At 36.9% G+C, this 17,546-nt stretch overlaps 1 protein-coding gene across 10 annotated transcripts in view; it reads right to left on the bottom strand.

Annotated features, from left to right (window-relative positions):
• Positions 1 to 17,546, bottom strand: part of RPS6KA6 (ribosomal protein S6 kinase A6) — a 174,080-nt gene that overhangs the window by 126,018 nt on the left and 30,516 nt on the right. For 9 of the 10 annotated variants that reach the window (XM_061135966.1, XM_061135965.1, XM_061135964.1 and 6 more), the window contains one exon: positions 12,985 to 13,044. The exons of the other annotated variant lie outside the window; for it this stretch is intronic. In XM_061135966.1, the coding sequence (XP_060991949.1) occupies positions 12,985 to 13,044 (60 nt within the window). The remainder of the gene's footprint in view (positions 1 to 12,984; positions 13,045 to 17,546) is intronic. 10 annotated transcript variants of the gene reach the window in all.

The following is a 17,546-nucleotide window of genomic DNA, read 5'->3' as shown; positions in this document are numbered from 1 at the left end:
CAAATGACAAATTTTAGGCAAGGATAATTATGAGTTAGAAATTTTTTTTGGAACATCATAGTAATTATTGATAAACAGAAAAACTATAAAGTTTCAACTGCAACCAAAATAATATGCTCTGACATCTAAAATTTGTGATCATGTTTTTCAATTTAGGGAGCCAACAATGAACACTGGAAAAACATATTGATAAAGTATAAAGCAAACTACCAAATACACTTACTGCTTCGAAAACTTTTTTGAAGATGACTCACTCTTAGGAATTTTTTGACAACTGATTTTATTAGGAGGAAGCACAACAAAGCTAAATGGAAAGATAAACAGAGGAAGGAAAAACAAACCATATAGGAAGAAGGCACTTCAACTTCTTCTTCAACATATTCCCCACTTACGGCTACACATAAGTTTAATTAAAATACACTTCTGAGAGAGTATTTAAAGGATTCTTATGTGAGAAACATGTCAATAATGGTTTCTAAAATTAGAAACTTAGGGCTTAAAAATATCAGGAATCAGTTTTGTCCTTTTGAATATACATTTTCAATTAAATGTAACTTTACATACCTGTAATAAAAATGTAAATAAATTTAAAGTCTTTTGAAAAAGGGGGATTAGCTCAAGATGGCAGAGTAGAAGGATTACTCTCACCCTTCCTGTGAGAGCACTGGAATCACAACTGCTGAGCAACCATCAATACAAAAACGTTGGAACCTACCAAAAAAGATACCCAAAAACAAAGGAGAAACCACAGCAAAATGGAAGGAGAGATACAATCACAACAGAATCAAATCCCATACCTATTAAATGTGTGACCCACAAACTGGAAAACAATTACACCACAGAAGTTCTCCCACTAGAGTAAAGGTTCTGAGCCATGTGTCAGGCTTCCAAACCTGGGTTCAACAATGAGAAGAGGAATCCCCAGCATCTAACTTTGAAGGCCACTGGGATTTGACTACAGGAATTCAGCAGCACAGGGGAAAACAGAAATTCCACTCTTAGAGGGCACACACAAAGTCTTATATGTACCAAGACCAAGGGGGAAAAGGTAATAACCCCATAAGTGACCAGGTCAAACCGATCTGCTAGTATTAGAGGGTCTCCTGCAGAGGTGAGGGGTGGCTGTGGCTCACTGCAAGGAGAAAGATGATAATAGCAACAGTTTTGGGAAGGATTCATTAGCATAAGCCCTCCTGAAGGGCAACATTAGCTCCATCAAACAACTTGCAGGCTCCAGTGCTGGGCAGTGTCAGGCCAAATAACCAACATGAAGGGAACAAAGCTCCAGTCATCAGCATATGAGCAGATTAAAGTTCTACTGAGCATAGCCTTACCCAATAGGGAAACAAAATCCAGCTCTACCCACCACCAGTCCCTCCCATTAGGAAGCTTCCACAAGCCTTTTATATAGCCTCACCTATGAGAAATAGATGGGGAGACAGTGGAAACAGTGTCAGACTTTATTTTGGGGGGCTCCAAAATCACTGCAGATGGTGCCTGCAGCCATGAAATTAAAAGACGCTTACTCCTTGGAAGGAAAGTTATGACCAACCTAGATAGCATATTAAAAAGCAGAGACGTTACTTTGCCAACAAAGGTCCATCTGGCCAGGGATATGGTTTTTCCAGTGGTCATGTATGGATGTGAGAGTTGGACTGTGAAGAAAGCTGAGTGCCGAAAAATTGATGCCTTTGAACTGTGGTGTTGGAGAAGACTCTTGAGAGTCCCTTGGACTGCAAGGAGATCCAACCAGTCCATCCTAAAGGAGATCAGTCCTGGGTGTTCATTGGAGGTACTGATGCTGAGGTTGAAACTCCAGTACTTTGGCCACCTCATGTGAAGAGTTGACTCATTGGAAAAGACCCTGATGCTAGGAGGGATTGGGGGCAGGAAGAGAAGGAGATGACAGAGGATGAGATGGCTGGATGATATCACCGACTCGATGGGCATGAGTTTGAGTAAACTCTGCGAGTTGGTGATGGACAGGGAGGACTGGCGTGCTGTGATTCATGGGGACGCAAAGAGTCGGACATGACTGAGCAAGTGAACTGAATTGAACTGACGAGAAAACAGACACCAGAAGCAGAAGAACTACAGTCCTGCACTCTGTGGAGCAAAAGTCACAACTGAAGTGAGTTAAACAAAATGAAACTGCAATAGATTATGTCCCAGATGAAAGAACACAATAAAACCCCAGAAATCAACCAAGTGAAGTGAAGATAGGCAACATTCTGGAAAAAGAATTCATAAAAATGATAGAGAAGATGATCCTGGATCTCAAAGAAAGGAGGCAAGGATTGGGAAGATGTTAAAAATGCTCAAAGACCCAGAAGAACTAAAGAATAAACAAACAGCGATGATCAATACAATAATTGAAATGAAAAATACTCTAGATGGAATCAATAACAGAATAACTAAGTCAGAAGAACAGATAAGTAACCTGGAAGACAGAATGGCAGAAATTATTGCCATGAAACAGAATAAAGAATGAAAATAAATTAAGACAGTCTAAGACACCTCTGGGACAACATTACACACAACAACATTCACATTATAAGGGTCCAAGGAGAAGGGAGGGAGAAGGACCTGAGAAAATGTCTGAAGAGATAATAGCTGAAAACATCCCTAACATGAGAAAGAAGCAATCACCTAAGTCCAAGAAGTACAGAGTTCCAAGCAGGATAAATCCAAGGAGGAACATGCCAAGATATACAATAATCAAATTGACAAAAATTAAAGACAAAGAAAAAATATTAAAAGCAACAAGGGAGAAACAAAAAATAACATACAAGGGAACACCAATATGGTTATGAGCTGATTTCTCAATAGAAATTCTACAGACCAGAAAGGAGTGGCAAGATACATTTAAAGTGATGAAATGGAAGAATCTACAACCAAGAATACTGTACCCAGCAAGGCTATCATTCAGATTTGATGGAGAAATAAAAAACTTTTCAAAGAGCAAAAGCTAAGAGAATTCAGTACTACCAGACCAGTTTTGCAACAAATACTAAAGGAACTCCTCTTGGTGGAGAAGAGAGCAGCACCTTAAAAAACCTTGTACACATATAGACTGCTATATTAAAACCTCATGGCAACAGCAAACCCCAAAACTACAATAGATACACACATATAAAAGAAAAGGCAACCCAAGCACAACACAAAAATGGCCATCAAACAAAAAGAGAAAAGAATAATAAAAGAGGAGATGAAAAAGACCACAAAAACAAACCCAAAACAATTAAGAAAATCACAGCAAGAAGATACATACTAGTAATTACCTTAAAGGTAAATAGATTAAGTGCTCCAACCAAAAGACAGAGACCAGCTGAATCAATACAAAAACAAGACCTGTATATATGCTTTCTACATGAGACAGACCTACCTCAGCTCTAGGGACATATACAGACTGAAAGTGAGGGGACAGAAGAAGGTATTCCATGCAAATGGAAATCAAAAGAAAGCTGGAGTAGCAATACTCATAGCAGACAAAATATACTTTAAAATGACTATTATAAAAGACAAAGAAGGACATTACATAATGATCAATGGATCAATCTGAGAAGAAGATATACGAGTTGAAAATATATATGCACTCAACATAGGAGTACCTCAATGTATACAGCAAATACTAACAGTCATAAAGAGAGAAACTGACAGCAATACAATGATAGTAAGGGACTTTAACACACCACTTTTATCAATGGACAAATGATCCAGACAGAAAATAACTAAGGAAATGCAGGCCTTAAATGACACATAAGACTAGATAGACTTAACTGATACTTAGAGAACATTCAATCTAGAAGCAGCAGAATACACATTCTTCTCAAGTACACAGGGAACATTCTCCAAGACTGACTACATGCTGGGCCACAAAGTGAGCTTTGGTAACTTTAAGAAAACCGAAAGCATATCAAGCATATTTTCTGACCAAAACACTATCAGATTAAAAATAAACTATAAGAAAAACCCTGTAAAAAATCACAAACACCTGAAGGCTAAACAACATGCTACTAAATAATCAATGGATCACTGAAGAAATCAAAGAGGAAATCAAAAAACACCAAGAGACAAATGAAAATGAAACCACAACAATCCGAAACCTGTAAGATGCAATAAAAGCATTTCTGAGAGGGAAATTTATATGACTAAGAGTTCACCTCAAGAAACAAGAAAAATCTCAAATTAATAACCTAACCTTACAACTAAAGCAAGTAGAGAAAGAACAAACAAAACCCGTCAGTAGAAGGAAAGAACTCATAAGTTTAGAACAGAAATAAATGAAACAGAGACAATGAAAACAATAGGAAAGATCAATGAAACTAAGAGCTGGTTCTATGAAAAGATAAACAAAATTGTTAGTCCCTTACCAGGATCATCAAGAAAAAAAGGGGGAGGATTCAAATCAATAAAATTAGAAATGAAAAAAGAGAAGTTACAACTGACACCACAGAATTACAAAGGATCCTAAGAGACTACTACAAATAACTGTATGCTGATAAACTAGACAACCTGGAAGAAAAGGATAAATACTTTTGACAAAATTGAAAACCCACTTATGATAAAAACTCTCAAGAAAGTGGGCAAAGAGGGAATATATCTCAACATACTAAAGGCCATCTACAACAAACCTACAACTAACATTATACAACTGAACCTACAACTAACATCATAGTCAATGATGAAAAGCTGAAAGCATTTTCTCTAAGATCATAACAACACAAGGATGTCCACTTTCAGCACTTTTACTCAACATAGTTTTGGAAGTACTAGGTAATGCAATCAGAGAAGAGAAAGAAAGAAAAGGAATCCAAATTGGAAAAGAAGTAATAACAGTCATTATGTACAGATGACATGATACTATACATAGAAAACCCTAAAGACACTGTGAGAAAACTGTTAGAACTCATCAATGAAATTGGTAAAGTTGCAGTTTACAACAGAAATCTGTGGCATTTCTACACATTAACAATGAAAGATCAGAAAGAGAAATTAAGGAAACAAACCCATTTAGCATTGAAACAAAAATAATAAAATACCTAGGAATAAACCTACCTAAGGAGACAAAAGACCTGTACTTCTAAAACTGTAAGATGCTAATAGAAGAAATAGAAGATAACACAAACAGACGGAAAGATAAACCATGTTCTTGGACTGGAAGAATCAATACTGTGAAAATGACTATACTTCCTAAGGCAATCTACAGATTCAATGCAATCCCTAAGAAATTACCAATGGCATTTTTCACAGAACTAGAACAAAAAAAAAAAAATCTTAAAATTTATATGGAGACACAAAAGACCTTGAATAGCCAAAGGAATCCTGAGTGGTGGTGGGAGGACCTTGAGGAATCAGGCTCCCTGGCTTCAGACTATACTATGAAGCTATAGTCACCAACACAATATGGCACTAGAACAAAAACAGACATATAGCTCAACAGAGTCAGAGTGAAATGCCAGAGATAAACCCACACACCTACAATCAATTAATCTATGATAAAAGGAAGGAGCCAAGATTATACCATGGAGGAAAGACAGTTTCATCAACAAATGATGCTGGGTAAGCTGGAAAGCTATATGCAAAAAATGAAATTAGAACTTTCTTTAACACCATACACAAAAATAAGCTCAAAATGGATAAAACATAAGCAGGACACTCTGACATAAATTGAAGCAATATATTTTTCAATCCATCCCCAGAGCAATGAAAGTAAAAACAAAAATAAACAAATGGGGCCTAATTAAATTTAAAAGCTTTTAAACAGCAAAGGAAACCATAAACAAAACAAAAAGACAACCCACAGATCGGGAGAAAATATTTGCAAATGACATGACTGATACCAGATTTGTCTCCAAAACTTATGAACAGCTCATGGAGCTTAGCCTCATGGAAACAAACAACACAAACAAAAAATGGGCATAATACCTAAATAGATGTTTTTTCCAAAGAAGACACACAGATGATCAAGAGGCTTATGAAAAGATGTTCAACATTGCTATTTATTAAAGAAAGGCAAATCAAAACCACAATGAGTACCAACTCACACCAGCCAGAAGGGCAATCAACAAAAAAATCTACAAAGAGTAAATGTTGCAAAGGGTGTGGAGAGAAGGGAATCCTCATACACTGTTGGTGGGAATGTAAATTAGTATGGCCATTATGGAGAATAGTATGGAGGTTCCTTCCAAAACTAAAAATTGAGGTACCATATGACCCTGATATCCCACTGCTGACCATATATCCAGACTAAAACATGACCCAAAAGGATACGTGCATGCCAATGTTCATTGCAGTACTGTCTACAATAACCAAGACATGGAAGCAACCTAAATGCCCATTAACAGAGGAATGGATTAAAGAATGAAATAATGCCATTTGCAGCAACATGGATGGACCTAGAACTTTTCATACTGAGTGAAGTAAGTCAAACAGAGAAAGAGAAATATCATATGATATTGCTTATGAGCAGAATCTAAAAAGAAATGACACAAATGAATTTATAGACTCACAGACTTAGAGAAGGAATTTATGGTTACCTGGACAGAAAGGCTCCTCTGTCCACAGGATTTCCCAGGTAAGAATAATGGAGTGGTTTCCATTCCATTCTCCAGGAGATCTTCCCAACACAGGGATTGAATCCATGTCTCTTACATCTCCTCCTGCACTGGCAGGAAGGTTCTTTACCAGCTGAGTCACCAGGGAAAAGGTGGGGGAAAGGGACAGTTTGGGAGTTTGGGACTGAGATAAACACACTGCCATACTTAAAGTAGATAACCAACAAGGACCTACTGTATAGCACAGGGAACTCTTCTCAGTATTATGTAACAACCTAAATGAGAAAAGAATAGACGTATATGTGTGTATGTATATAGATATACATATGGATATATAGATACACATATACAAATACCTGTTAAAAGAAGAGAAGCTAAAGGCAAAGGAGAAAAGGAAAGATATAGGCATTTGAATGCAGAGTTCCAAAGAATAGCAAGGAGAGATATGAAAGCTTTCCCCAGTGATCAACACAAAGAAATAGAAGAAAACAATAGAATGGGAAACACTAAAGATCTCTTCAAGAAAATCAGAGATCCCAAGGGAACATTTCATGCAAAGATGGGCACAAAAAGGACAGAAATGGTATGGACCTAACAAAAGCAGACGATATTAAGAACAGGTGGCAAGAGTACACAGAAGAACTATACTAAAAAGATACTCATGACCCAGATAATCACAATGGGGTGATCACTCAACTAGAGTCAGACATCCTGGAAGGCAAAGTCAAGCGGGCCTTAGGAAGCATCACTACGAACAAAGCTAATGGTTGTGACAGAATTCCAGTTGAGCTATTTCAAGTCTTAAAAGATGATGCACCAAAACTGCGGCACTTGATATACCAGCAAATTTGGAAAACTGAGCACTAGCCACAGGACTGGAAAAGGTCAGTTTTCATTCCAATCCCAAAGAAAGGCAATGCCAAAGAATGCTCAAACCACTGCACAATTGCACTGATCTCACACACTAGCAAAGTAATGCTCAAAATTCTCCAAGCCAGGCTTCAACAGTACGTTGAACCGTGAACTTCCAGATGTTTAAGCTGCATTTAGAAAAGGCAGAGGAACCAGAGATCAAATTGCCAACATGTGATGGATTATCGAAAAAGCAAGAGAGTTCCAGAAAAACATCTACTTCTGCTTTATTGACTATGCCAAAGCCTTGCACTGTGAGGATCCCAACAAAATGTGGAAAATTCTTCAAGGGATGGGAATAACAGACCACCTGACCTGCCTCTTGAGAAATCTGTATGCAACAGTTAGAACTGGACATGGAACCAACAGACTGGTTCCAAATCGAGAAACAAGTACAACAAGGCTATATATTGCCATCCTTCTTATTTAACTTATATACAGAGTACATCATGAGAAATGCTGGGCTGGATGAAGCACAAGCTGGAATCAAGATTCCTGGGAGAAATATCAATACCCTCAGATGCAGATGACACCACCCTTCTGGCAAAAAGTGAAGAAGAACTAAAAAGCCTCTTAAAAAAATAAATAAAATAAAATTTTAAAAAAATTAAAAAAAAAAAAAGCCTCTTGATGAAAGTGAAAGAGGAGAGTGAAAAATTTGGCTTCAAACTCAACGTTCAGAAAACTAAGATCATGGCATCTGGTCCCATCTCTTCACGGCAAATAGATGGGTAAACAGTGGAGACAGTGACAGACTTGATTTCTAGGGGCTCCAAAATCACTGCAGATGGTGACTGCAGCTATGAAATCAAAAGACGCTTTCTCCTTGAAAGAAAAGTTATGACCAACCTAGACATCATATTAAAAAGCAGAGACATTACTTTACCAACAAAGGTCCATGTAGTCAAAGCTATGGTTTTTCCAGTAGTCATGTATGGATGTGAGAGTTGGACTATAAAGAAAGCTTAGTGCTGAAGAATTGATGCTTTTGAACTGTAGTGTTGGAGAAGACTCTTGAGAGTTCCGTGGACTGCAAGGAGATCCAACCAGTCCATCCTAAAGGAAATCAGTCTTGAATATTCATTGGAAGGACTGATGCTGAAGCTGAAACTCCAATATTTTGGCCACCTGATGCGAAGAACCAACTCATTTGAAAAGACCGTGATGCTGGGAAAGATTGAAGGTGGGAGGAGAAGGGGACAGCAGAAGATGAGATGGTTGGATGGCATCCCTGACTCAATGGACATGGGTTTGAGTAAATTCCGGGAGTTGGTGATAGACAGGGGGGCCTGGTGTGCTGTAGTCCATGGGGTCGCAAAGAGTAGGACATGACTGAGCGACTGAACTAAACTGAAACATCTATATGTATATCTATATATATATGTAACTGATTCACTACACTGTACAGCTAAAACTATCAAAACATTGTTAATCTGCTATATTCTAATATAAAATAAAAAGTTAAAAAAGATTCAGAGACTAAAAATATTGCTGACTTTGTGCTAATAAAATCAACAAATGTCTAATCATCACCTTTGGAAATTACTAAAATACTGGTAGTGTTAAAAATATGTATTTTATTTGAGGGAATAATAAGCATTCCATACAAACTTTAAGAGAAATGCAAATCAAAACCACAATGAGTTATCATGTTACACTAGTGAATGGCCATCATCAAAAGTTCTACAAACAATAAATGCTGGAGAGGGTGTGGAGAAAAGGGAACCCTCTAAAACTGCTGTTAGGAATGCAAACTGGTACAGTTACTATGGAGAACAGTGTCGATATTTCTTAAAAAACTGGGGATAGAATTGCCATACAACCCAGCAATCCCACTGATGGGCATACACTCCAAGGAAACCATCACTGAAAGAGACACATGTACTCCAGTGTTCATTGCAGCACTATTTACAATAGCTAGGACATGGAAGCAACCAAGATGTCCATCAGCCAATGAATGGATAAGGAAGTTGTGATACATATACACAATGGAATATTACTCAGCTACAAAAAAGAATACACTTAAGTGAGTTCTAATTAGGTGGATGAACCTAGAGCCTATTATACAGAGTGAAGTAAGTCAGAAAGAGAAAGAAAATACTGTATATTAATGCATATATATAGAATCTAGAAGGATGCTACTGACGATCCTATGCACAGGGCAACAAAGGAGACACAGGTACAAAGAACAGACTTTTGGACTCAGTGGGAAAAGGAGAGGGTGGGATGATTTGAGAGAATAGCATTGAAACATATACATTACCATATGTAAAATAGATGACCAGTGCGAGTTTGATACATGAAGCAAGGTACCCAAAGCCCGTGCTCTGGGACAACCTAGAGGGATAGGGTGGGAGGGATGTGGGAGGATAGGGTGACACATGTATACCTATGACCAATTCATGTTGATGTTTGGCAAAAAATCATCACAATATTGTAAAGTAATTATCCTCCAATTAAAATAAATGATTTTTTAAAAAGTGAATATAATGGTTCAAAAGCTACCAAATATGACCATGCTTATTTTGACAACATAAAAAATTAACTCATGTTAGTCATCTACTAAAGAAGAATCCTAACATATTTTTTCTAACTTGGATCATGTTTGGAGAAGTATGGGACTAGGTGGTGACATATGATATCAGATATCTTTTACTAGTGACCTATTACTGAATACTTACCAAATGTAAAGGCTATCTTGAGAAATGGAACAATTCTTCATAACAAATCTAGATATATTAAAACTACATTAACTATAATTCAGCTTTGCTAATCATATGCTAGATATACAGAGTATGGGAAGCATTTTATTTAATTTTGCTTGTTTTAATTGAAGAACTCTAATAACCATGAAAGTCTACAGCTACCATAAATGAGATGGAGCAGACTGGCTATCTAAATTAGCTAAATACAAAACAGCATCACGCCACATAGGCAATAATATATAAAGCTCAAATTTGAAGAATACTGTTTAAAGAATCTATACATCATAGAGCAGTCTCTATAACCCACCATCATTTTTTTTTCGTGTCTGACTCGTTTTTTTTTTTTTTTCATTTATTTTTATTAGTTGGAGGCTAATTACTTGACAGTATTGTAGTGCTTTTTGCCATACATTGACATGAACCCAGGATCGTTTTTTTTTTTTTAAAGCCAATCAGAAAAAGACACAGCTGCCAGAATCACATTGGAATAGGCAACCACAAACCCCCCACTAAAACATTCCTATATAGGAAAACATTAAAAAGAGGGATGATATATTTATAGTTAGTGTTTCTTATCACCCATATCATTTGTCACAAAACAAATATCTAAACATCACACAGCAAAAAATACATAATGTTTTAAATCCAGAAAACTTAGGCCACAAATTAAATCAAATCCTTGAAAGTGATTCTAGGTGCTTTATTCACCAAAATTTTAGATTCCCCTTTCTAGCCACTGAAGTTGATTGCCTAATATAAATGGCATTAGAATCCAACACTATATTTTTACTGTCTTTCCATTAAAACTATATGTCTTGCCTCATGTTTTAAAAATAATTTTATTAGAGTACAGTTGACTTACAGTGTTGTGTTAGTTTCTGCTCTACAGCAAAGTAAATCAGCTATACATGTACATATATCCACTCTTTTTTAGATTCCGTTCCCACATAGGTCATTACAGAGTACTGAGTAGAGTTCTTTAGTAGGTTCTCATTAGTTATCTACTTTATATATATGAGTGTGTATATGTCAAACCCAATCTCCCAATTTATCCTTCCCCACTCTTTCCCCTTTGGAAACCATAAGTTTGTTTTCTACATCTATGACTCTATTTCTGTTTTATAAGTAAGTTCATTTGTACCATCAGTTTTAATTAAAATTAGTATTTAACTATAACCCCGTGTATATGTCTATGTGTTTACATTGGCTACACATGTGCACATGCATACATACATACACACACATACAAATATTCTCCTCCTGTGGTGTGGGGCATGGCATTTTCCTGCTAATTTATTAATACTAAAATACACCCTTCCCCATTACCTTTGTATTTCCTTACACTCTTTTATAAACTAGGAACATAAATATTACTATGCCTTAGCCCATATGATCTGTAGATACAGCTTTAGATGATTTTGATATAAGTTTACATTTAATTGTACTCAAAATTAACATAAGTTATTATGTAAATTACAAAAGCTAAAATGATAACATTTTACCTCCCACCTTGTTAATCAGAACTGATATTATTGTTAGATCATCAGTATCTGCAGAGAAAGTTGATTTTTACATAGAACATTTCAAAAGAGAGTGTTGGACAAACCCAATTTAAATCTCTCTGCTGGTTCCTATCTGAGAAAAATTCACTTTAACCAGTTTCAGAGGGATAAAAGACATGAAAGATGATTTTATCCACAACTGAAAAAAAAAAAAGAACACTGTTTTCCTTATTTTCCACTTCTTTGCATCTGCACAATGCACAATTGACCTAATATGAGGCACACTGGGTCATTAAGTCTTGATTCTGCTACTTGTTAGTCTTATGGCCTGATATAAATCACAGTAACTTCTACAGGTCTCAGTAGACTTATCTATACAATGAAGGTATTATAGAATACAATGTCTGAGTCTCCTTCCAGGTTTAAAAAAACTACAAATCTATAACATAAAGCACAGAAATGACAATCAAAATATCAACATCCATGGGGATATCTAGTCAAAAAGTGTAAATGGAAGTGTTAGTTGCTCAGTCATATCCAACTCAAATGTGACTCCATGGACTGTAGCCCTCTAGGCTCCTCTGTCCCTGGGATTCTCTAGGCAAGAATACTGGAGTGGGTAGCCATTCCCTTCTCCAGGGGATCTTCCTGACCCAGGGATTGAACCCAGGTCTCCTGCATGCAGGCAAAATTTTTACTGTCTGAGCCACCAGGGAAGCCTACTTAAGTCAGACCCTCCCTAAAATCTTAAGAACACTCTTCTATGTAATGAGATCTTGTAAAATGAGAGACTAGGATTACAGTCCTTGCATAGAATGGCCTAATGTTAAATAGTTAAGCAGTCTTTTAAAATAGTTAGAAATTTCTGAAATAATTTACATGCAATTCTTTTTGAAAACCAGGTAATAGATTTCAATTGAACTCAGGTTATCCTTTTAGTTAAATATTTTCATGTTAGATCTCCTTTCTACCCTATAGTTAGACAGTCTTATTTAATTCAGAGGACTCTGAATTTTAATCCAGTTACTCAGATATTGGCAATAAATATTTCATCTGCTAAACTTAAAATGGGTAAATTTCATGGCATGTAAATTATGCTCCAATAAAGTTGTTTAATAAAATTTATCGATAAGAATTTCTACCAAAAAAATCTGTCCTATACTTTGAAGTACTGCTATTTTATTAAGAATTAGATTTGCTTATTAACTTACCTAAATACATTTCTTTAATTGACATAAGATTGTCTCCTTTCATACTATTCTTTGCCCTTATATTTGAAAAACGTAGCTTAATAATGTGAGTACTTACTTGGCAAGAATCTGCTTCTCCCTCTTCCATTGGCTCATCAACCATTTTAAGACCATTCACCTGAAAAATATTGTTCAAAACTGAAGTTCAAGAGTACTAGAACAAGAGTAGTAACTAAGAAAAAAATACAACCTTAGGCTGCCCTTCACAATTTAACAAGACCCACACTTAATGAAACACAAAAGGACAAAGAACACATAGAAAGTACTTAGAAAAGGAACATTTTTAATATGATTTCTGGGTTATCTTTAAGAATCCTTGAATTTCAGAGCTGTGTATTTCATTTCATATTGTTTAGAGCTTTGTTATGATTAATGAATATATACTAAACATATGACCTATATACTTTCATTAGGACTGTCCCAAATCAAATATTTATAAGACAGGAAAAATGCCTCAGAGGAAATTTATTGTGAGGATATAGTCTAAGTAAATAAGGATGGGAAGGGTATCATATAATTACACTGTTATGAATTCCTTTCCTTTCAATCAGTTCAACTAAATATTGAATTACTCTACAGAAGAAATAATAAAGTATAGGAGAAAAATATAAATGGCCATGGAAACAAAATTATTTCAACATACAAAGCTCAGTGGGTAATAATACTCTTCAAGCAATACCTCAGAAAGGAGTAAGCGTGGAGAACTTAGATTAAGGGTCTGCAAGCTGTAGTCCATGGTCCAAACTGGCCCACTGTTTTTATAAATAACAGTTTACTGGAACACAGAGACATCCATTTGTTTCCATATTACCTATGGCTGCTTTCTCACTTCAACAGAAGTATTGAACAGTTCACAGAGAACCTATGCCTGTGAAGCCTAAAATATGTACTATTTGGCCCTTTACAGAAAAAGTCTGTCAACCACCGATCTCTTAAATAAGATATTGGAAAATTAAGCAACAGCAAGATGGCCTAAAAATTAAAATTTACCATTGTCTATTTATAAGAGTCCTCAGTTTGTTTGTTTTTTTTTTTTAATTATAAAGAGAAGAAAGTAAACTAAACTAAATAGAGCTTCTGGTGACAGCCAAGATGGAATAAGACTATCTCTCCTCTGATTATTAACTAAAAACTCTGGACAAAACATAAAAAACAACTACCTGAGGCCTTTAAAAACTAAATAAGAGCAAGCAGATTAGAGGGGGAAATCAAAATTTGAATAATAACTAGTACTCCAGTGAGTTTCTTGGGTTTATTTTCTACCTTTATCTCTTGATTATGACTCAAGGATAGACTGAGTCATGGAACTACATGAAGAAAATTTCAAGAGGACAAGAAAAAGACATACTTTTCAGCTGGTGAGCATAAAGAAAACGTCAACTTTATTTCCCCACTTTTGTTGTTCTTTTTTGATTATCATTCTTGTTCCAAGGCAAGCATCATTCATGAGAAAACCTCTGTCTCTGATCAGAGGAACCAGAAAAAGAGGTTCCTATAAGAACATTATAGGGGGTAATACCTGTTGTTTTTCTTCACGCTCTCCTTCATTTCACCCCAACAGTGCAAAGCTACGTAACAGCATGAAAGGCTAAGACTGAGATAAACTCAAATTTCTGGTCAGAGGAACAAGAATAAAAGGTCCTTGCCAATTGGAGAATCCATAAAAGAAATCACAGAGATGATAGAATGGGAAAAGGAAATTCCTTAATACTGTGTATGAACAGACACAAGTCCTGGACTCAACAACAAACTGCATGTACGTGGAAAAAAATCAGAGAAGTCTAACAAAGGCTTTGAAAACTGAACTCCTCAAGCCTCAGACTAAACCACTGGGCACTGCACGGCACATGCCAACTTGCTGACCCAAACACTCTGAAAACATATTTAACACAGGAACCATCGTCCAGAGAGGGTGAGATAGAATTTGGGAGTCTGAATCTAACCACACCAAATGCTGAAACGATCAAAAGTAACAGGTGTCAATTCCAGGATAACACCAATGTGGAAATATCTGACAAGCACTTTAAGTGGCAATTATAATTATGTTCTTTGGGGTAAAAATAAACACACCTGAATGGGAAGGTTAAAAGTTAAAGGCAGAGAAAAAGAAACTACAAAATAATCAAACGTAAAAAAAACTTTAGAACAAAAATATTATAATGTGTAAGTTCAGTTCAGTTCAGTTTAGTATCTCAGTCATGTCCAACTCTTTGCAGCCCCAAGGACTGCAGGACACCAGGCCTCCCTATCCATGACCAACTCCTGAAGCTTACTCAAACTCAAGTCCATCAAGTCCGTGATGCCAACCACCATCTCAACCTCTGTAGTCCCCTTTTCCACCTTCAACCTTTCCTAGCATCAGGGTCTTCTAAAATGAGTCAGTTCTTCGCATCAGGTGGCAAAAGTATTGGTGTTTCAGCTTCAGCATCAGTCCTTCCAATGAATATTCAGGACTGATTTCCTTTAGGATGGACAGACTGGATCTCCTTGCAGTCCAAGAGACTCTCAAAAATCCTCTCCAACACCACAGTTCAAAAGTATCATTTCTTCAGTACTCAGCTTTCTTTTTTTTTCCATTTATTTTTATTAGTTGGAGGTTAATTACTTTACAATATTGTACTGGTTTTTGCTACTACATGCCATGACATGAGTCAGCCATGGATTTACATGTGTTCCCCATCCCAATCCCCCCTCCCACCTCCCTCTCCATCCCATCCCTCTGGGTCTTCCCAGTGAACCAGCCCTGAGCATGCTCAATTCCAGAAAAATAAATGACCCAATCAAAAAATGGGCCAAAGATCTAAACAGACATTTCTCCAAAGAAGACATACAGATGGCTAACAAACACATGAAAAGATGTTCAACATCACTCATTATCAGAGAAATGCAAATCAAAACCTCAATGAAGTACCATTACACACCAGTCAGAATGGCTGCTATCCAAAAATCTACAAGCAATAAATGCTGGAGAGGGTGTGGAGAAAAGGGAACCCTCTTACACTGTTGGTGGGATTGCAAACTAATTCAGCTTTGTTTATATGCCAACATTCACATCCATACATGACCACTGGAAAAACTATAGCTTTGACTAGATGAACCTTTGTTGGCAAAGTAATGTCTCTGTTTTTTTTTTTTTTTTAATATGCTGTCTATTTTGTTCATAACTTTTTTTTCAAGGGGTAAGTGTCTTTTCATTTCAAGGCTGCAGTCACCATCTGCAGTGATTTGGGAACCTATGAAAATAAAGTCTGCCACTGTTTCCCCAGCTGTTTGCCATGAAGTGATGGGACCAGATGCCATGATCTGTTTTCTGAATGTTGAGCTTTAAGCCAACTTTTTCACTCTCCTCTTTCATTTTCATCAAGAGGCTCTTTAGTTCTTTTTCTTCACTTTCTGCATATCTGAGGTTACCAATTATTTCTCCTGGCAATCGTGATTCCAGCTTGTGCTTCATCCATCCCAGCATTTCTCATGATGTAAAAAGTTAGCTTAAAGCTCAACATTCAGAAAACTAAGATCATGGTATCCAGTCCCATCACCTCATGGGAAATAGATGGGGAGACAGTGGAAACAATGTCAGACATTATTTTTGGCGGCTCAAAAATCATGGCAGATGGTGACTGCAGCCATGAAAGTAAAAGATGATTACTCCTTGGAAGGCAAGTCATGACCAACCTAGACAGCATATTAAAAAGCAGAGACATTACTTTGCCAACAAAGGTCTGTCTGGGCAAGGCTATGGTTTTTCCAGTGGCCATGTATGGATGTGAGAGTTGGACTGTGAAGAAAGCTGAGCGCCTAAAAATTGATGCTTTTGAACTGTGCTGTTGGAGAAGACTCTTGAGAGTCCCTTGGACTGCAAGGAGATCCAACCAGTCCATCTTGAAGGAGATAAGTCCTGGGTGTTCATTGGAAGGACTGATACTGAAGCTGAAACTTCAATATTTTGGCCACCTCATGCGAAGAGTTGACTCATTAGAAAAGACCCTGATGCTGGGAGGGATTGGAGGCAGGAGGAGAAGGGGACGACAGATGATGAGATGGCTGGATGGCATCACCGACTCGATGGGCATGAGTTTGAGTAAACTCAAGGAGTCTGTGATGGACAGGGAGGCCTGGCGTGCTGCGATCCATGGGGTCGCAAATAGTCAGACATGACTGAGCGACTGAATTGAACTGAACTCTGCATGTAAGTTAAATAAGCAGGGTGACAATATACAGCCTTGACTTACTCCTTTCCTGATATGGAACCAGTCTATTGTTCCATGTCCAGTTCTAACTGTTACTTCTTGACCTGCATACAGATTTCTCAGGAGGCAGGTCAGGTGGTCTGGTATTCCCATCTCTTGAAGAATTTTCCACAGTCTGTTGTGAAGCAGAAGTAGATGTTTTTCTGGAACTCTCTTGCTTTTTCAATGATCCAACGGATGTTGGCAATTTGATCTCTGGTTCCTCTACCTTTTCTAAACTCAGTTTGAACATCTGGAAGTTCACAGTTCATATACTATTGAAGCTGGGCTTGGAAAATTTTGAGTATTACGTTGCTAGCATGTGAGATGAGTGCAATTGTGTGGTAATTTGAACATTTTTTGACATTGCCTTTCTTTGGGATTGGAATGA

This window comes from Dama dama, chromosome X, assembly GCF_033118175.1.
Source record: "Dama dama isolate Ldn47 chromosome X, ASM3311817v1, whole genome shotgun sequence".
In the NCBI taxonomy this organism is placed as follows: domain Eukaryota; kingdom Metazoa; phylum Chordata; class Mammalia; order Artiodactyla; family Cervidae; genus Dama; species Dama dama.
This window is presented reverse-complemented; position numbering and strand designations above follow the sequence as displayed.